The following is a 21766-nucleotide window of genomic DNA, read 5'->3' as shown; positions in this document are numbered from 1 at the left end:
ATTTCGAGTCACATCTGAAGCATCTGTTTATTATTCCTTGGTTCTTCCTGGGGTTCATTCTCCTGCCTTAGTTGCCCAATTCCTGTTGTCTGTTAGAGCTACCAAAAGGGTCTCTATCCACATTTTTTTTGTTGGTAGAAGGGTATTAAGAGGCTTCAAGGCGATTTAGACAAGTTGAGTGAGCGGACAAATACATGGCAGATGCAGTATAACGTGGATAAATGTGAAGTAATTGCCATTAAGCAGTAACAATGTAACTAATAAGACACTGACACTGGACACCACACTTTTTAGGGAGGATGTGAAGGCATTAAAGAGCAAAAAAGATTCATGAGAATGGTTCCAGAGATGAGGAACTTTTGTTGCGTAGAAAGATTTGAGAAGCTAGGACTGTTTTCCTTAGGGAAGAGAAGGTTGAGAGGACATTTGATAGAAGTGTTTAAAATCATGAGGGGCCTGGACTGAGATGAGGAGAAATTTCTTCACCCAGAGAGTGGTGAGCCTGTGGAATTGGTCACCACAGAAAGTAGCTGAGACCAAAACTTTGTCTGCTTTCAAGGAGGAGTTAAATATAGCTCTTAGGGCGAAAGGGATCAAAGGGTATGGGGAGAAAGCGGGAGCTGGATGATCAGCCATGATCATAATGAATGGCGGAGCAGGCTCGAAGGGCCAAATGGCCTACTCCTGCTCCTAGTTTCTATGTTTCTAGTACAGAGGGAGAAACTGTTTCCATTGGTGGAAGGATTGAGAACCAGAGGGCACAGATTGAAGGTAACTGGCAAAAGAAACAATGGCGACATGCAGAAACCCTTTTCATGCAGCAAGTGGTTTCAGATCTGGAATGCACTCCCTGAGAGTATGGTGGAGGTAGATTTGAGGATTTTAAGGGGGAATTGGATTATTATTTGAAAAAGATGAATGTGCAGGGCCACAGGGAGAAGGCAGGCGAGTAGCACTGGGTGAGTTGCTCCTTCAGAGAGCCAGCACAGACACGACAGGCCCAATGGCCTCCTTCTGCATGCTGTAACCATTATGTGATTCATTTTGATCAGTGAGTTATAAAATTCTAACATGATCTCTTGGCTTTTATATTCTATTTCTCTGTTTATAAACCCAGGTAACCCTTATGCTTTTTAACCGCCTTCTCAACTCGTTCTGCCACCTTGAAGGTCCCTTCTTAACACACTGAAATTCATTCTTCCCATTTGAGCATTTTAACCATTGATATTTTAAAATTTATTATGTTGAAAATATTTTATGAATTATGTTATGGTCACTGTTGGCCAAAAGTTAGAGTAATTAAAGTCCTTTAATATTAATACTCTATTTTTTATTTACGTGCCTTTGAAATTTGCCACCAAATTTGCTTCATCTCCTCACAGCTTGGAATTCTATACAAAGAAATTCCCAACAATGGAACAGCTCCCCCCACTGTTCTTCAACTCAAGCCAGATAGATTCAGCCTTAGAACCAGCCAGTAGATTCTTTCTATTTAGAGCTGTAACATCCTTATTCAACACTGCCATCACCAACCCCACACCCCATCCTTTTTTCTCCTTCATCGCTCTGGAACGCATGACAACCAGGAATACTGAAAACCCATTCCTAGTCTCCTTTGAGTCATTTCTGTTAATGCAACCGCATCGTAATCCCCTGTAGCAATTTGTGACTGCAACCTTATAGCTACGCTATGGATGTACCAGAAATGTAATACCTCCAACATCGCTTGTTCTATTTTCCTCAATCTGATCCCTGCAATTTTTGAGACATTTAAATTTTATTGTTGTTTATATCTCTGTCCTCTGATCTCACTGCTGCTCCTTTCTGCCATCTTCTGGTTTCCTTCCACCTGCCAAATTAAGTTAACCCGTTCCCCAACAGTTAATCTCTCAGCAAGCACATTATCATTTTTGTTCATAGCTTCTTTTAAATGGAATCTTATTAAATGTCTTCGAGAAGTCCATGCAAATAACATCTATAGATATTCCCTTATTTACCACATGAGTTGTAGTTAGTTAGTTTCCCAAAACATTCAATAAGATTTCTTCAAAGATAAAACTGAACTGGGTTACAAAGTTGCAATATAATTTCAGCAACAGAATTCCGAGCTCTCAGGACTCTCCAGGCCATCTCAGTTATTTACAGAAAAAATCCAAGTTTGATTCCTGACGAGTGCGAGTTTGAAACCACCCTACCTTTTTTGTCTCTCTTGCTCAGTCAGCCTTTCTTCTTCGGTCAGGAAATGCTCATGGGTATCGAATGGAGGAGTCCCAATCTAAACAATAAATAACATACTGGTTTTACGTAGCTACTGCATTTTATACACATACTGCCTTCCTTTTGCAATTACTGCTCAGTGCCCCCGTCCTTACTCAGTTTTCCCTCCTCTCCTAAAGCCATCAATTCTTCAGCTGCAGTTTCACAGCAGCTCACCCAAAGGCCCAATGCTTCAAGTTGGCCCAGGCAGTGGCAGGTTATAAGACCAAAGACAGCAATACAACCAGACTCAATCTTGTGCCCACAAGTATATCACACAAAATATCTAAATGAGACTCAGTAGCACCCACCCTGGCTGATATTCCTCTCGCTCAACAGTCACTGCTGATAATGCTGTCGTCCAATCACATTCAGCGTTACATTTAATTCCTTTAATAAAAATTGAGAGATAGTGAGAATGCAGTTGAAGGCAAGTGGCAGGATGGGGAGCACATCCAGGCTTGGGCTGACAAGTGGCAAGTAACATTCACGCCACACAAGTGCCATGCAATGATCATCTCCAACAAGAGAGAATCTAACCGTAACCCTTGACGTTCAATGGCATTACCACCACTAAATCGCCTAATATCAACATCCTAAGGGTAGCCATTGACCGAAGCTAACTGAAATTAAATCGATAGCAAGAAATGATGTAGGGTCAGATGATGTAGAATCTGTGTGGGTAGAGTTGAGGAACCACAAAGGTAAAAAAACCATAATGGGAGTTATGTACAGGCCTCCGAACAGTAGTCAGGATGTGGGGCACAAGATACACCAGGATATAGAAAAGGCGTGTAAGAAAGGCAAGGTTACAGTGATCATGGGGGATTTCAATACGCAGGGAGACTGGGAAAATCAGGTTGGTAGTGGATCCCAAGAAAAGGAATTTGTGGAATGTCTACGAGGTGGCTTTTTGGAGCAGCTTGTGGTGGAGCCCACTAGGGAACAGGCAATTCTAGATTTAGTGATATGTAATGAGGCAGATTTGATAAGGGAGCTTAAGGTGAAGGAACCCTTAGGAGAAAGTGACTATATTATGATAGAATTTACCCTGCAATTTGAGAGGAAAAAGCTGGAATCAGATGTCACAGTATTACAGTTGAATAAAGGCAATGACAGAGGCATGAGGGAGGAGCTGGCCAGAACTGACTGGGAGATGAGCCTAGCAGGAAAGACAGTGGAACAGAAATGGCAGGAGTTTCTGCGAGTACTCTGGGAGACACAGCAAAAATTCATCCCTAGGAAGAAGAAGCATACTAAAGGGAGGACGAAGCAACCATGGCTGACAAGGGAAGTCAGGGACAGCATAAAAGCTAAAGAGAAAGCATACAATGCGGCGAAGAGCAGTGGCAAGCCAGGGGATTGGGAAGCCTACAAAGACCAACAAAGGACAACTAAAAAAGAATAAGGAGAGAGAAGATTAAATATGAGGGTAAACTAGCCAGTAATATAAAAGAAGATTGCAAGAGTTTTTTGGATATATAAAGGGTAAGAGAGAGGCAAAAGTGGACATTGGGCCGCCGGAAAATGACGCTGGAGAAGTAGTGGTGGGGAACAAAGAAATGGCGGAGGAACTGAATAGGTACTTTGCGTCAGTCTTCACAGTGGAAGACACGAGTAACATCCCCAAAGTTCAAGAGAGTTGGGGGGCAGAGGTGAGTATGGTGGCCATTATCAAGGAGAAGGTGCTAGGAAAACTGAAAGGTCTGAAGGTGGATAAATCACCTGGACCAGATGGATTACACCCCAGAGTTCTGAAGGAGATAGCTGAAGAGATAGTGGAGGCTTTAGTAGTGATCTTTCAGGAATCACTGGAGTCAGGGAGAGTCCCAGAGGACTGGAAAATCGCTAATGTAACTCCCCTGTTTAAGAAGGGAGTGAGGCAAAAGACGGGAAATTACAGGCCGATTAGCCTGACCTCGGTCATTGGTAAGATTTTAGAGTCCATTATTAAGGATGAGATTTCAGAATACTTGGAAGTGCATGGTAAAATAGGGCAAAGTCAGCATGGTTTCATCAAGGGGAGGTTATGCCTGGCAAATCTGTTAGAATTCTTTGAGGAGGTAATGAGGTTAGACAAAGGAGAGCCAATGGATGTTATCTACTTGGACTTCCAGAAGGCCTTTGACAAGGTGCCGCACAGGAGGCTGCTCAGTAAGATAAGAGCCCATGGTGTTAGAGGCAAGGTACTAGCATGGATAGGAGATTGGCTGTCTGGCAGGAGGCAGAGAGTGGGGATAAGGGGGTCCTTCTCAGGATGGCGGCCGGTGACTAGTGGAGTTCCGCAGGGGTCAGTGTTGGGACCACAACTTTTCACTTTATACATTAATGATCTAGATGAAGGAACTGAGGGCATCCTGGCTAAGTTTGCAGATGATACAAAGATAGGTGGAGGGACAGGTAGTATTGAGGAGGTGGGGAGGCTGCAGAAGGATTTGGACAGGTGAGGAGAATGGGCAAAGAAGTGGCAGATGGAATACAGTGTGGGGAAGCGTGAGGTCATGCACTTTGGTAGGAAGAATAGAGGCATAGACTATTTTCTAAATGGAGAGGGAATTCAGAAATCTGGAGTGCAAAGGGACTTGGGAGTCCGAGTCCAGGATTCTCTTAAGGTAACTTGCAGGTTGAGTCGGGAGTTAGGAAGGCAAATGCAACGTTGGCATTTATTTTGAGAGGACTAGAATATAAAAGCAGGGATGTGCTGCTGAGGCTTTAGAAGGCTCTGGTCAGACCACAATTAGAACATTGTGAGCAATTTTGGGCCCCGTATCTCAGGAAGGATGTGCTGGCCCTGGAGAGGGTCCAGAGGAGGTTCACGAGAACGATCCCAGGAATGAAAGGCTTAACATATGAGGAACGTTTGAGGACTCTGGGTCTATACTCGATGGAGTTTAGAAGGATGAGGGGGGATCTGATTGAAACTTACAGAATACTAAAAGGCCTGGATAGAGTGGACGTGGGGAAGATGTTTCCAATAGTAGGAGAGGCTAGGACCCGAGGGCACAGCCTCAGAGTAAAGGGAAGACCTTTTAGAACAGAGATGAGGAGAAACTTCTTTAGCCAGAGGGTGGTGAATCTATGGAATTCATTACCACAGAAGGCTGTGGAGGCCAGGTCATTGAGTGTATTTAAGAGCGAGATAGATAGGTTCTTGATTGGTAAGGGGATCAAAGGTTATGGGGAGAAGGCAGGAGAATGGGGTTGAGAAACTTATCAGCCATGATTGAATGGCGGAGCAGACTCGATGGGCCGAATGGCCTAATTTCTGCTCCTATATCTTATGGTCTTATGAAACTGAACCGGACCAGCCATATAAATACTGTGGCTACAAGAGCAGGTCAGAGGCTGGGAATTCTGCGACAAGCAACTCACACCCTGACTCCCCAAAGCCTGTCCACCATCTACGAGGCACAAGTCAGGAGTGTGATGGAATACTCTCCGCTTGCCTGTATGAGTGCAGCTCCCACAACAGATGGCTTGATACCATCCAGGACTAAGCAGCCCGCTTGATGAGCACCACATCCACAAACATTCATTCACTCCCTCCATCACCGATGCACAGTGGCAGCAGTGTGTACCATTTACAAGATGCACTGCAGGAATTTACTAAGGCTCCTTCCCATTTCTGACCTTATGATGGAAAGAAGGTCATTGATGAAGCAGCTGAAGATGGTTGGGCCGAGGACACTACCGAGGAACTCCTGTAGTGATGTCCTGGAGCTGAGATGATTGACCGCCAACAACCACAAGCATCTTCCTTTGTGCTAGGCATGACTCCAACCAGCGGAGGGTTTTCCCCGATTCCCATTGACTCTAGATTTGCTAGGGCACTTTGATGCCACACTCGGTCAAATGCTGCCTTGATGTCAAGGGCAATCACTCTCACCTTACCTCGGGAGTTCAGCTCTTGTCATGTTTGAACCAAGACTGAAATGAGGTCAGGATCTGAGAGGCCCTGGCAAAACCGAAACTGGGTGTCAGTGAGCAAGTTCATCGTACATTGTTCCTTCACTGTTGGGTCAAAATGCTGGAAATTCCTCATTAACAGCACAGTGGGTGCACCTACACAACCTGGACTGCAGCAGTTCAAGAAGGCAGCTCACCACCACCTTATCACTGCCCTGTCCAATCGACACATCCCAGTCACTGGTTAGCTCCGCCCTGCCCGCCCCGGACGCGGTTGATCACCGCCCTACCCAATCGGCACACTCTGGTCACTGGTTATCACCGCGCTGTCCAACCGACACGACCCAGTCTCTGGTTATCACTGCCCTGTCCAATCAAGACACCGCAAATCCTGGTTATCACCACCCTGCCCAATCGACACACCCCAGTCCCTGGTTATCACCGCCCTGCATAAAGGCCACGACACAGTCTGTGGTTATCACCGCCCTGCCCCATTCACGCACCCCAGTCACTGGTTATCACCGCCCTGCATAATTCACACAGCCCAGTCACTGGTTATCATGGCCCTGCCCAATGACACACCCCAGTCACTGGTTATCACCGCCCTGCCCAATTCACACACCCCAGTCACTGGTTATCACCGCCCTGCCCAATTCACACACCCCAGTCACTGGTTATCACCGCCCTGCCCAATTCACACACCCCAGTCACTGGTTATCATGGCCCTGCCCAATTCACACACCCCAGTCACTGGTTATCATGGCCCTGCCCAATTCACACACCTCAGTCACTGGTTATCACGGCCCTGGCCAATTCACACACCCCAGTCACTGGTTATCACCTCCCTGCCCAATTCACACACCCCAGTCACTGGTTATCACCGCCCTGCCCAATGACACACCCCAGTCACTGGTTCTCACCGCCCTTTCCAATTCACACATCCCAGTCCCAGGTTATCACCGTCCTGCCCAATCTGCAAATACCAGTCACTGGTTATCATGGCCCTGCCCAATTCACACACCACAGTCCCTGGTTATCACCGCGCTGTCCAACCGACACGACCCAGTCCCTGGTTATCACTGCCCTGCCAATCAACACACCGCAAATCCTGGTTATCACCACCCTGCCCAATCGACACACCCCAGTCCCTGGTTATCACCGCCCTGCATAAAGGCCACGACAGAGTCTGTGGTTATCACCGCCCTGCCCCATTCACGCACCCCAGTCACTGGTTATCATGGCCCTGCCCAATTCATACACCCCAGTCACTGGTTATCACCGCCCTGCCCAATGACACACCCCAGTCCTTGCTTCTCACAGCCCTGCCCAATTTAGACACCCCAGTCCCTGCTTAGCACTGACCTGCATAACGGACACGACCCAGTCCCTGGTTTTCACCACCCTGCACATTTCACACACCCCAGTCACTGGTTATCATGGCCCTGCCCAATGACACACCCCAGTCACTGGTTATCACCGCCCTACCCAATTAACACAACCCAGTCACTGGTTATCACCGCCCTGCCCAATTAACACACCCCAGTCACTGGTTATCACCGCCCTGCCCAATTAACACACCCCAGTCACTGGTTATCACCGCCCTGCCCAATTCACACACCCCAGTCACTGGTTATCACCGCCCTGCCCAATTGACACACCCCAGTCACTGGTTATCACCGCCCTGCCCAATTCACACACCCCAGTCACTGGTTATCACCGCCCTGCCCAATTCACACATCCCAGTCCCAGGTTATCACCGTCCTGCCCAATCTGCAGAAACCAGTCACTGGTTATCATGGCCCTGCCCAATTCACACACCACAGTCCCTGGTTATCACCGACCGGCCCAATCGACACACCCCAATCCCTGGTTATCACCGCCCTGCCCAATGACACACCCCATTCCCTGGTTATCACCGCCATGCCGAATTCACACACCACTGTTACTGGTTATCACCGCGCTGCCAATTTAGATACCACAGTCACTGGTTATCACCGCCCTTCCCAATTCACACACCACAGTCCCTGGTTATCACCGTCCGGCCCAATCAACACACCCAAGTCACTGGTTATCATGGCCCTGCACAGTCGACACATCCCAGTCCCTGGTTATTACCGCCCTGCAAAATGACACATCGCAGTCCCTGGTTACCACCGCCCCACTTAATGGACACGACCTACTCCCTGGTTATCACCGTCCTGCTCAATTCACACACCCCAGTCCCTGGTTATCACCGTCCTGCCCAATTCACACACCCCAGTCCCTGGCTATCACCGCGCTGCCCAAACAACACATCCAACTGCCTGGTTATCACCACCCAGTCCAATACACACACCCCAGTCACTGGTGATCACTGCCATGCCCAATACACACACCCAAGTCACTGGTTATCACCGCCCTGCACAATCGGCACACCCAGTCACTGGTTATCTCCGCCCAACCCGCCCCTGACTTAGTTAGCACTGCCCTGCCCAATACACACAACCCAGTACCTGGTTATCACTGCCCTGCCAATCGACACACCCCAGTCACTGGTTATCACTGCCCTGCTGAATCAACACACGCCAATCCTGGGTGATCACCGCCCTGCCTAATTGACACACCCCAGTCCCTGTTTATCACCGCGCTGTCCAATCGACACGCCCAAGTCACTGGTTATCACCGCCCTGCATAACGAACGCGACACAGTCCCTACTTATCACCGCTTTGCCCCATTCACACACCCCAGTCACTGGTTATCACCGCCCTGCCCAATTCACACACCCCAGTCACTGGTTATCACCGCCCTGCCCAATGACACACTCCAGTCACTGGTTATCACCGCCCTTCCCAATTCACACATCCCAGTCCCAGGTTATCACCGTCCTGCCCAATCTGCAAATACCAGTCACTGGTTATCATGGCCCTGCCCAATTCACACACCACAGTCCCTGGTTATCACCGCGCTGTCCAACCGACACGACCCAGTCCCTGGTTATCACTGCCCTGCCAATCAACACACCGCAAATCCTGGTTATCACCACCCTGCCCAATCGACACACCCCAGTCCCTGGTTATCACCGCCCTGCATAAAGGCCACGACAGAGTCTGTGGTTATCACCGCCCTGCCCCATTCACGCACCCCAGTCACTGGTTATCATGGCCCTGCCCAATTCATACACCCCAGTCACTGGTTATCACCGCCCTGCCCAATGACACACCCCAGTCCTTGCTTCTCACAGCCCTGCCCAATTTAGACACCCCAGTCCCTGCTTAGCACTGACCTGCATAACGGACACGACCCAGTCCCTGGTTTTCACCACCCTGCACATTTCACACACCCCAGTCACTGGTTATCATGGCCCTGCCCAATGACACACCCCAGTCACTGGTTATCACCGCCCTACCCAATTAACACAACCCAGTCACTGGTTATCACCGCCCTGCCCAATTAACACACCCCAGTCACTGGTTATCACCGCCCTGCCCAATTAACACACCCCAGTCACTGGTTATCATGGCCCTGCCCAATGACACACCCCAGTCACTGGTTATCATGGTCCTGCCCAATGACACACCCCAGTCACTGGTTATCATGGCCCTGCCGAATTACAAACCCCAGTCACTGGTTATCACCGCCCTGCCCACGGCACACCCAGTCACTGGTTATCTCCGCCCAACCCGCCCCTGACTTAGTTAGCACTGCCCTGCCCAATACACACAACCCAGTACCTGGTTATCACTGCCCTGCCAATCGACACACCCCAGTCACTGGTTATCACTGCCCTGCTGAATCAACACACGCCAATCCTGGGTGATCACCGCCCTGCCTAATTGACACACCCCAGTCCCTGTTTATCACCGCGCTGTCCAATCGACACGCCCAAGTCACTGGTTATCACCGCCCTGCATAACGAACGCGACACAGTCCCTACTTATCACCGCTTTGCCCCATTCACACACCCCAGTCACTGGTTATCACCGCCCTGCTTCATGGACACGACCCAGTCCCTGATTATCACCACCCCTTCCCAATCAACAGGCCCCAGCCCCTGGTTATCACTGCCCTCCCCAATCGACACACCCCAGTCTCTGGTTATCACCACGCTGCCCAATTTAGACACCACAGTCCCTAGTTATCGCCGCCCTGCCCAATCGACACACCCCAGTCCTTGGTTTTCACCGCACTGCCCAATCGACACATCCCTGGTTATCACCGCGCTGCCCAATTTAGACACCACAGTCCCTGGTTATCACCGCCCTGCCCAATGACACACCCCAGTCCCTGGTTATCACTACGCTGCACAATTCAGACACCACAGTCACTGGTTATCACTGCCCTGTCCAATCGACACATCCCAGTCACTGGTTGCCAAAGCCCTATCCAATTGGCACATCCCAATCCCCGGTTATCACCATCCTGCCCAATTCACACACCACAGTCCCTGTTATCACCGTCCTGCCCAATCCACTGGCCCCAGTCCCTGGTTACCACCGCTCAGCCGAATCAACACATCCAACTCCCTGGTTACAACTGCACTGCGGAATCGACAAGCACCCATCCTGGTTGATTACCACCCTGCCCAATCAACAAACATCAGTCACTGGTTATGACCACCTTGCCCAATACACACACCCCAGTCCCTGGTGATCACAACCATGCCCAATACACACACCCAAGTCACTGGTTATCAATGCCCTGCCCAATCGGCACACCCCAGTCACTGGTTATCTCCGCCCTACCCGCCCCCGACCTGGTTATCACCACCCTGCCCAATCGACACGTCCCAGTACCTGGTTATCACCGCCCTGCCAATCAATACATCCCAGTCACTGGTTATATCCACCCGGCCCAAACCGGCACAACCCAGTCCCTGGTCATCACCGCCATGCCGAATTCACACACCACAGTTACTGGTTATCACCGCCCTGCACAATTCACACACCACAGTCACTGGTTATAACCACGCTGCCCAATTTAGACACCCAATTTTCTGCTTAGCACCGCCCTGCATAACGGACACGACCCAGCCCTGTTTTACACCACCCTGCCCAATTCTCACATCCCAGTCACTGGTTATCATGGCCCTGCACAATTCACACACCCCAGTCCCTGGTTATCACCGTCCTGCCAAATCGGCACACCCCAGTCCCTGGTTATCACCACCCTGCCCAATGACACACCCCAGTCCCTGGTTATCACCGCTATGCCGAATTCACACACCACAGTTACTGGTTATCACCGCCCAGCCCAATTCACACACCACAGTTACTGGTTATCACCGGCCTGCCCAATTCACACACCACAATCGCTGGTTATCACCGCGCTGCACAATTTAGACACCCCAGTCCCTGCTTAGCACCGCCCGGCATAACGGGCAAGACCTAGTCCCTGGTTTTCACCGCCCTACCCAATTCACACAACGCAGTCACTGGTTATCACCCCCCTGCCCAATTCACACACCCCAGTCCCTGGTTATCACCGCCCTGCCCAATTGAAACACCCCAGTCCCTGGTTATCACCGCCCTGCCCAATTGACACACCCCAATCCCTGGTTATCACCGCCCTGCTCAATTGACACACCCCAGTTGCTGGATATCATCGCCCTGCCCAATTCACATACCACAGTCACTGGTTATTACCGCCCTTCCCAATTCACACACCACAGTCCCTGGTTATCACCGACCGGCCCCATTGACACACCCCAGTCACTGGTTATCACTGCCCTGCACAGTCGACACACCCCAGTCCCTGGTTATCACCGCCTTGCCCAATGACACATCGCAGTCCCTGGTTACCACTGCCCCACTTAATGGATACGACCTACTCCCTGGTTATCAACGTCCTGCCCAATTCACACACCCCAGTCCCTGGTTATCACCGCCCTGCCCAATTGAAACACCCCAGTCCCTGGTTATCACCGCCCTGCCCAATTGACACACCCCAATCCCTGGTTATCACCGCCCTGCTCAATTGACATACCCCAGTTGCTGGATATCACCGCCCTGCCCAATTCACATACCACAGTCACTGGTTATTACCGCCCTTCCCAATTCACACACCACAGTCCCTGGTTATCACCGACCGGCCCCATTGACACACCCCAGTCACTGGTTATCACTGCCCTGCACAGTCGACACACCCCAGTCCCTGGTTATCACCGCCTTGCCCAATGACACATCGCAGTCCCTGGTTACCACTGCCCCACTTAATGGATACGACCTACTCCCTGGTTATCAACGTCCTGCCCAATTCACACACCCCAGTCTCTGGTTATCACCGTCCTGCCCAATTCACACACCACAGTCCCTGGTTATCACCGTCCTGCCCAATTCACACACCACAGTCCCTGTTATCACCGTCCTGCCCAATCAACTGGCTCCAGTCCCTGGTTATCACCACACAGCCGAATCGACACATCCAACTCCCTGGTTACGACCACATTGCGGAATCGACAAGCACCCGTTCTGGTTGATTACCACCCTGCCCAATCAACAAACATCAGTCACTGGTTATGACCACCTTGCCCAATCGACACACCCCAGTCCCTGTTTATCACCGTGCTGCCCAAACAACATATCCAAATGCCTGGTTATCACCGCCCGGTCCAATACACACACCCCAGTCACTGGTTATCACCGCCCTGCACAATACACACACCACAGTCACTGGTTATCTACGCCCAACCCACCCCTGACTTGGTTAGCACTGCCCTGCCCAATCCACACATCCCAGTACCTGGTTATCACTGCCCTGCCAATCGACACACCCCAGTCACTGGTTATCACTGCCCTGCATAACGGACAAGACCCTGTCCCTGGATTTCACCGCCCTGCCCAATTCACACAGCCCATTCACTGGTTATCACCGCGCTGCCCAATTCACACAGCCCATTCACTGGTTATCACCGCGCTGCCCAATTCACACACCCCAGTCACTGGTTATCACCGCCCTGCCCAATTCACACAGCCCAGTCACTGGTTATCACCGCGCTGCCCAATTCACACACCCCATTCACTGGTTATCATGGCCCTGCCCAATTCACACACCACAGTCACTGGTTATCACCACGCTGCCCAATTTAGACACCCCAGTCCCTGCTTAGCACTGCCCTGCATAACGGCCACGACCCAGTCCCTGCTTTCCACCGCCATGCCCAATTCACACAGCCCAGTCACTGGTTATCATGGCCCTGCCCAATTCACACACCCCAGTCACTGGTTATCATGGCATTGTCCAATTCACACACCCCAGTCACTGGTTATCACCGCGCTGCCCAATTCACACACCCCAGTCCCTGGTTATCACCGCCCTGCCCAATTGACACACCCCAGTCCCTGGTTATCACCGCCCTTCCCAATTCAGACACCACAGTCACTGGTTATCACCACCCTGCACAATCGACACACCCCAGTCCCTGGTTTTCACCGCACTGCCCAATCGACCCACCCCAGTCCCTGGTTATCAACTCCCTGCCCAATCGGCACACCACAGTCACTGGTTGTCACCACGCTGCACAACTCAAGTCACCACAGTCACTGGTTATTACTGCACTGCCCAATCGACAGACCCCAGTCACTGGTTATCACCTCCCGTCCCAAAGAAGACATCCAACTCCCTGGTTATCACCGCCCTGTCCAATCGACACATCCAGTCCCTGGTTATCACCACCCTGCGCAATTGACACACACAAGTCCCTGGTTATCACTGCCCTGCTGAATCAACACACGCCAATCCTGGGTGATCACCGCCCTGTCTAATTCTCACACCCTAGTGCCTGGTTATCACCGCCTCGCTTAATGGACACAACCCAGTCCCTGATTATCACCACCCCTTCCCAATCAACTGGCCCCAGCCCCTGGTTTTCACCACACTGCCCAATCGACACACCCCAGTCCCTGGATATCACCGCACTGCCCAATCGACACATCCCAGTCCCAGGTTATCACCGCCCTGCCCAATCGACACTTCCCAGTACCTGGTTGTCACCACCCTGCCCAATCGACACGCCCCAGTCCCTGCTTATCACCACGCTGCACAATTCAGACACCACAGTCCCTGGTTTTCACCCCGTGCCCAATCAACACACCACAGTCACTGGTTGTCACCGCCCTGCCCAATCGACACATCCCAGTCCCTTGTTATCACCGCCCTGCCCAATCGACACACCCCAGTACCTGGTTTTCACCGTCCTGCCCAATCGACACACCACAGTACCTGGTTATCACCGCCCTGCCCAATCGACACATCCCAGTACCTGGTTCTCACTGCCCTGCCCAATCGACACATCCCAGTACCTGGGTATCACGACCTGCATAACTGCCACACCCCAGTCCCTGGTTATCACCACCCTGCCCAATTCACACACCAAAGTCACTGGTTATCACCTCCCTGACCAATCAACACACCACAGTCACTGGTTATCACCGCCCTGCCCAATCAATACACCCCGGTCCCTGGTTATCACCGCACTGCCCAATCAACACACCCCAGACCCTGGTTATCACTGCACTGCCCAATCGACACACCCTAGTCCCTGTTTATCACCGCCCTGCTCAATCGACACATCCCAGCCCCTGGTTATCCCTGCCCTATCCAATCAACACACCCCAGTCATTGGTTATCACCGTCCTGCCCAATTTATACAACCCAGTCCCTGGTTATTAAAGCCCTCCGAAATCAACACACCACAGTCCCTGGTTAACACCGCACTGCCAAACTGACACACCCCAGTCCCTGGGTATCATCGCCCTGCATAATGGACACGACCCAGTCCCTGGTTATCACTGCCCTGTCCAATCGACACTCCCGAGTCCCTGGTTTTCACTGCCCTGCTGAATCGACACACGCCAATCCTGTGTGATCACCGCCCTGCCTAATTGACACACTGCAGTCCCTGGTTATCACCGCGCTGACAAATGACATGCCCAAGTCACTGGTTATCCCCGCCCTGCATAACGAATGCGACACAGTCCCTGGTTATAACCGCTTTGCCCCATTCACACACCCGTCACTGGTTATCACCGCCCCGCTTAATGGACACAACCCAGTCCCTGATTATCACCGCCCCTTCCCAATCAACAGGCCCTAGTCCCTGGTTATCACCGCCCTCCACAATCAACACACCCCAGTCCCTGGTTATCACCGCCCTGCCCAATTCACACACCACAGTCACTGGTTTTCACCGCCCTGCCCAATTCACACACCACAGCCACTGGTTATCACCGCCCTGCCCAATTCACACACCACAGTCACTGGTTTTCACCGCCCTGCCCAATTCACACACCACAGTCCCTGGTTATCACCGCCCTGCCCAATCAACACACCCCAGTCCCTGGTTATCACCACCCTGCCCAATCGACACATCCCAGTACCTGGTTATCACCGCCCTGTCCAATCAACACACCCCAGTCCCTGGTTATCACCGCCCTGCCCAATTCAGACACCCCAGTCCCTGGTTTTCACCGCCCTGCCCAATCAACACACCCCAGTCCCTGGTTTTCACCGCCCTGCCCAATCAACACACCCAGTCCCTGGTTATCACCGCCCTACCCAATCGACACACCCCAGTCCCTGGTTATCACCACATTGCACAATTCAGACACCACAGTCACTGGTTATTACCGCCCTGCCCAATCGGCACACCCCAGTCACTGGTTATCACCTCTCTGCCCAAAGAACACATCCTAGTAACTGGTTATCACTGCCCTGCCCAATCGGCACATCCCAGTACCTGGGTAGCATGACCTGCATAACGGCCACACCCCAGTCCCTGGTTATCATGGCCCTGCCCAATTCACACACCCCAGTCACTGGTTATTACCGCCTTGACCAATCAACACACCACAGTCACTGGTTATCACCGCCCAGCCCAATCAACACACCCCAGTCCCTGGTTATCACCGCCCTGCCCAATCAACACACCCCAGTCCCTGGTTATCACTGCACTGCCCAATCGACACATCCCAGTCCCTGGTTATCCCCGCCCTGCCCAATCGACACATCCCAGTCCCTGGTTATCATGGCCCTGCCCAATTCAGACACCACAGTCCCTGGTTATCGCCGCCCTGCCCAATCAACACACCCCTGTCCCTGGTTATCACCGCCCTGCCCAATCGACACAACCCAGTCCCTGGTTTTCACCGCCCTGCCCAATCAACACACCCCTGTCCCTGGTTACCACCGCCCTGCCCAATCAACACACCCTTGTCCCTGGTTATCACCACCCTGCCCAATCAACACACCCCAATCCCTGGTTATCACCGCCCTGCCCAATCAACACACCCCAGTCCCTGGTTATCACCGCACTGCCCAATCGACACATCCCAGTCTCTGGTTATCCCCGCCCTGCCCAATCGACACATCTCAGTCCCTGGTTATCACCGCCCTGCCCAATCCAGACACCACAGTCCCTGGTTATCACCGCCCTGCCCAATCAACACACCCGTGTCCCTGGTTTTCACCGCACTGCCCAATCGACCCACCCGAGTCCCTGGTTATCAACTCCCTGCCTAATCGGCCACACCACAGTCACTGGTTGTCACCACGCTGCACAACTCAGACACCACAGTCACTGGTTATTACTGCACTGCCCAATCGACACACCCCAGTCACTGGTTATCACCTCTCATCCCAAAGAACACATCTAACTCCCCGGTTATCACCGCCCTGTCCAATCGACACATCCAGTCCCTGGTTATCACCGCCCTGCCCATTCAACCACCCTAGTCCCTGGTTATCACCACCCTCTCCAATCTGTACACTCCAGTCACTGGTTATCACTGTCCTGCCCAACTGACACACGCCAATCCTGGGTGATCACCGCCCTGTCTAATTCACACACCCTAGTGCCTGGTTATCACCGCCCTGCCCAATCGACACTCCCGAGTCCCTGGTTATCACTGCACTGCTGAATCGACACACGCCAATCCTGGGTGATCACCGCCCTGCCTAATTCACGCACCCTAGTGCCTGGTTATCACCGCGCTGTCCAATCGACACGCTCAACTCACTGGTTATCACCACCCTGCATAACGAACGTGACACAGTCCCTGGTTATCACCCCTTTGCCCCATTCACACACCCCAGTCACTGGTTATCACCGCCCCGCTTAATGGACACAACCCAGTCCCTGGTTATCACCGCCCTCCCCAATCGACACACCCCAGTACCTGGTTATCACCGCCCTGCCCAATCGACACACCCCAGCCCCTGGTCATCACCGCCCTGCCCAATCAACACACCCCAGTCCCTGGGTATCACGACCTGCATAACGGCCACACCCCAGTCCCTGGTTTTCACCGCCCTGCCCAATCGACACACGCCAGTCCCTGGTCATCACCGCCCTGCCCAATCGACACATCCCATTACCTGGGTATCACCAACCTGCATAACGGCCACACCCCAGTCCCTGGTTGTCACCGCCCTGCCAAATTGACACACCCCGGACCCTGGTAATTCACCGCCCTGCCCAATCAACACACCACAGTCACTGGTTATCACCGCCCTGCCCAATCGACACATCCCAGTGCCTGGTTATCACCACCCTGCACAATTCAGACACCCCAGTCACTGGTTATCACTTCCCTGCCCAAAGAACACATCCCAGTACCTGGTTTTCACCGCAATGCCCAATCGATACATTCCAGTACCTGGTTATCACCGCCCTGCCCAATCGACACACCCCAGTCACTGGTTACCACCGCCCTGCCCAATCAGCACACTTCAGTCATTGGTTGTCTCCGCCTTACCCGTCCCCGACTTGATTTATCACCGCCCTACCCAATCGGCACACCCCAGTCCCTGGTTATCACCGCCCAGCCCAATCAACACACCCCAGTCCCTGGTTATTACTGCTCTGCCCAACCAACACACCCCAGTCCCTCATCATCACTATCCTGCCCAATCAACACACCACAGTCGCTGGTTATCACTGACCTGCCCAATTGGCACGCCTGAGTCACTAGTTACCACCATCGATTTGCTGTTCAATGAAGACTACTTTACCTCCTTGGTATACTGGTTGTAAAGTGATTCTGCATCTTCCAGATAGGTTTGAGCTTTTTCCATTTCTTCCAATCCTGCCCACAGGATGCCCAGCTGATTCTGTATTAAAAAAGAGAAAACCTGGTTCTACTTTCTGTATCTTTATTGGGGAGATTGAAAATATAATGTCATGGTGGATGGTTTGGGGTTATGTTAACTGCCATTGCAACTATCCTCCTTCATTCCAAACCTGCCAGCATCAGTCCTCTCCTCAAAAAAGCCAACCTGGACCCCACTCCCCATCCAAACTATGACCCATCTAACCTTCCCTTCTTCTCCAAAGTTCTTGAACCTGCTGTCACCTCCCAAATCCGTTCCAATCTTTCCCACAATTTCATGTTTGAATCTCTCCAATCAGGTTTCTGCCCCAGCCACAGATCTAAACTGGCTCTTATCAGAGTCTCTAATGACATCCTGTGTGACTGTGACAAAGGAAAGCATTCCCACTTTGTCCTTCTCGACCTGTCTGTACCCTTTGACATGATTGACCCCACACCATCCTCCTCCAACACCTCTCCATTGTTGTCCAGCTGGGTGGGACTGCTCTCACCTGCTTCCATTCTTATCTATCTAATCATAGCCAGAGAATCATTTGCAATGGCTTCTCTTCCTGCTCCTGCACTGTTACCTCTGGGGACCCCACCACCCACACCAAGGATATGTTCTTGACCCCTCCTATTTTGCATTTTGATGCTGGCCCCTCAGTGACATTATCTGAAAACACAGTGTTAGATTTCACATCTACACTGATGACACCGACCTCTACCTCAACCACCACCTCTCTCAACTCCTCCACTGTTGCTAAATTCTCAGACAGCTAGTCCGACATCTAGTAATGGACAAGCAGGAATTTCCTCCAGTTGGGAAGAGTGAAGCCCATTGTTTTTGGTCCCTGCTCCAAATTCAGTTCCCTAACTACTGACCTCATCCCTCTCTCTGGCAACAGCCTGAGGTTAAAGCAGACTGCACACAACTTCAGCTCATCGAGGGGTGGGGTCAAGGCCAAAGCCAAGAACATAGGCTGAGGATGGGGCCAGAGCCAGGGACGAGAGCCAGAGCCGAGAGCCAGAGCTTGCTGAATGACAGGCTTTGACTGGACAAGAATCAATAAACAGAAACCGGCAAATGCTGGAAATCCTCAGCAGGTCTGGCAGAGTCTGTGGAGAGAGAAATAGAGTCTGTGGGTCTTTCATCAGAATGGGAAAAATTGGAAAAGTAACAGGTTTTGATCAAGTGCTGGGAGCAGGACAGGGGGAAGGTCTGTGACAGGAAGAGAGTGTTGCAGGATCAGGGGGTATTGCAGGGATGGGGGGGGGGTATTGCAGGGTCAGGGGGAGGGTGCTGGGGACGGGGTACTGCAGAGTCAGGGAGTGGATGCTGGCGGGACCTGGGGGGGGTGGTACTGCAGGGTCAGGCGGTGGGTGCTGGGGGGGTACTACAGGGTCAGCGGGTGGTTGGTTGGGGGGGGTGTACTGCAGGGACAGGGGGTGGGTGCTGGGGACGGTGGGGGTGGGGTACTGCAGGGTCAGGCGGTGGGTGGGTACTGCAGGGACAGGGGGTGGGTGCTGGGGACGGGAGTGAGGGGTACTGTAGGGAAGGGGGGGGGGGTGTACTGTTGGGTCAGGTGGTGAGGGGGTACTGCAGGGACGGGGGGGGGGTGCTGGGGACGGGGGGGGGGGTGCTGTGGACAGGGGGGATGGGTGGGGGGGGGAGAGATGGGTGGGTGCTGGGGACGTGTGGGGTACTGTAGGGACGGGGGGGGGTGGGTACCGCAGGGTCAGGCGGTGGGTGCTGGGGGGGGTACTGCAGGGACAGCGGGTGGGTGCTGGGGGGGGAGGGTACTGCAGGGTCAGCGGGTGGGTGCTGGGGGGGTACTGCAGGGACAGGGGGACAGGGGGTGGGTGCTGGGGGGGTACTGCAGGGTCAGGCGGTGGGTGCTGGGGGGGTACTGCAGGGTCAGGCGGTGGGTGCTGGGGGGGTACTGCAGGGTCAGGGGGTGGGTGCTGGGGGGGTTACTGCAGGGTCAGCGGGTGGGTGCTGGGGGGGTTACTGCAGGGTCAGCGGGTGGGTGCTGCAGGGACAGGGGGTGGGTGCTGGGGGGGTATTGCAGGGTCAGGCGGTGGGTGCTGCAGGGACAGGGGGTGGGTGCTGCAGGGTCAGGCGGTGGGTGCTGCAGGGTCAGGCGGTGGGTGCTGCAGGGTCAGGCGGTGGGTGCTGCAGGGTCAGGCGGTGGGTGCTGGGGGGGTTACTGCAGGGTCAGCGGGTGGGTGCTGCAGGGACAGGGGGTGGGTGCTGGGGGGGTATTGCAGGGTCAGGCGGTGGGTGCTGCAGGGACAGGGGGTGGGTGCTGCAGGGTCAGGCGGTGGGTGCTGCAGGGTCAGGCGGTGGGTGCTGCAGGGTCAGGCGGTGGGTGCTGCAGGGTCAGGCGGTGGGTGCTGCAGGGTCAGGCGGTGGGTGGTGGGCTGAGCTCCCGCCAGCAGCTGCAGAGGGTTTGCAGCTTGAGTGCTGCTGGTTTTGGGCTGGTCAGCTGGTTGCCGGGAGACCGGCTCCTTACCTCGGCCTGCATAAAGACGGAGACAGCCTCGGGGCTGAGTTTGCAGGTTTCCAGGATCTGTACACACTTGGCCAGGTGTTCCTCCCCGGCAGACAGCTCCTCAGTCTCCGTGTGGTTCAGGCCGAGCTGCAGCTCCAGCACCGCCGCTTTCTGCAGCCACTCGCCATCCTGGGCCCGCTCATCCTCCGACTCCCCGGCCTGAGCCCGCTGGCCCAGCACAGCCTTCAGCTCCTTCAGGAGCTCCCGGGCCGCGTACTTGGAGCGGTACGGCTCGGACTCCGGGTCCTGTTTGGATTCCACCTCCGACAGGTTCAAGGCCCGCGAATATTTCAGCTCCAGCTCCCGGCCGACTGCCTGCGCCATCTTCACCCGCAGTGATAAGATAGCGCCACCTGTGCCGGGGAGGAGGCAGTGCAGGATCTGGGACAGCGCCACCGGGCGGCCGGAAGGAGGCAGTGCAGGACCAAGGATAGGCGCCACACTGACATTCTCCTTAACCCTTCCTCACTCCTTAAAAACCGATCTTTTCAACTAAGCTTCTGCTCATCTGTCCTAATATCTCTTTTAAGGGCTCAGTGATAATTTCTGTTTGTAACGCTTTTTATGCGCCTTGCCAAGTTTTGTTACATTAAAGTTGCTATATAAATTTTTGTTGGTGTTATCTGTGCATTTTAAACACTCATGTGACCAATTTCATGGCTTTACCACTTTGCAATCGAATGAACATGCAGGTCCCCAGAAGTAGCAGCTTGACTCCTTGTAATGTAATTGTCAGAACCCTGGTCTGACTCATTCTCACCCAACACCTGCAACTGTCCCAAATCTCAAACTGTCTCATTTTGGTATTCAATGGGTGGTTACCAATGACATGAGGCAGCTTCTGATGTACCAGTCACCTTGGTATTCCAGAAAACACTGTTACTTACTAGCCCCCTGTATGCCTCCAGGCAGCTGGCAGTATCATTCAAACAAATGTTAAATGAAGGTCCTGGTCAGACTCATCTTGATAAAGGAATTGTAATGGA

At 52.8% G+C, this 21766-nt stretch overlaps 1 protein-coding gene across 2 annotated transcripts in view; it reads right to left on the bottom strand.

The window, feature by feature from the left end:
• The window catches only part of kifbp (kinesin family binding protein), a 34288-nt gene extending 13156 nt beyond the window's left edge, over nucleotides 1-21132 (bottom strand). The window contains exons 1-3 of one of the 2 annotated variants that reach the window (XM_078565812.1): nucleotides 20742-21132; nucleotides 18149-18247; nucleotides 2196-2275 (exon numbers count right to left, since the gene is read on the bottom strand). In XM_078565812.1, coding sequence (XP_078421938.1) covers nucleotides 2196-2275; nucleotides 18149-18247; nucleotides 20742-21104 — 542 coding nt within the window. In that variant the 5' untranslated portion in view covers nucleotides 21105-21132. The remainder of the gene's footprint in view (nucleotides 1-2195; nucleotides 2276-18148; nucleotides 18248-20741) is intronic. The other variant, XM_078565813.1, reaches the window with a different exon arrangement.
• Nucleotides 21133-21766: the final 634 nt, after the last annotated feature.

Source organism: Cetorhinus maximus, chromosome 20 (genome assembly GCF_964194155.1).
Source record: "Cetorhinus maximus chromosome 20, sCetMax3.hap1.1, whole genome shotgun sequence".
Classification (NCBI taxonomy): Eukaryota; Metazoa; Chordata; class Chondrichthyes; order Lamniformes; family Cetorhinidae; genus Cetorhinus; species Cetorhinus maximus.
The sequence above is the reverse complement of the archived record's forward strand: the minus strand, read 5'-3'. Positions and strand labels throughout refer to the sequence as shown.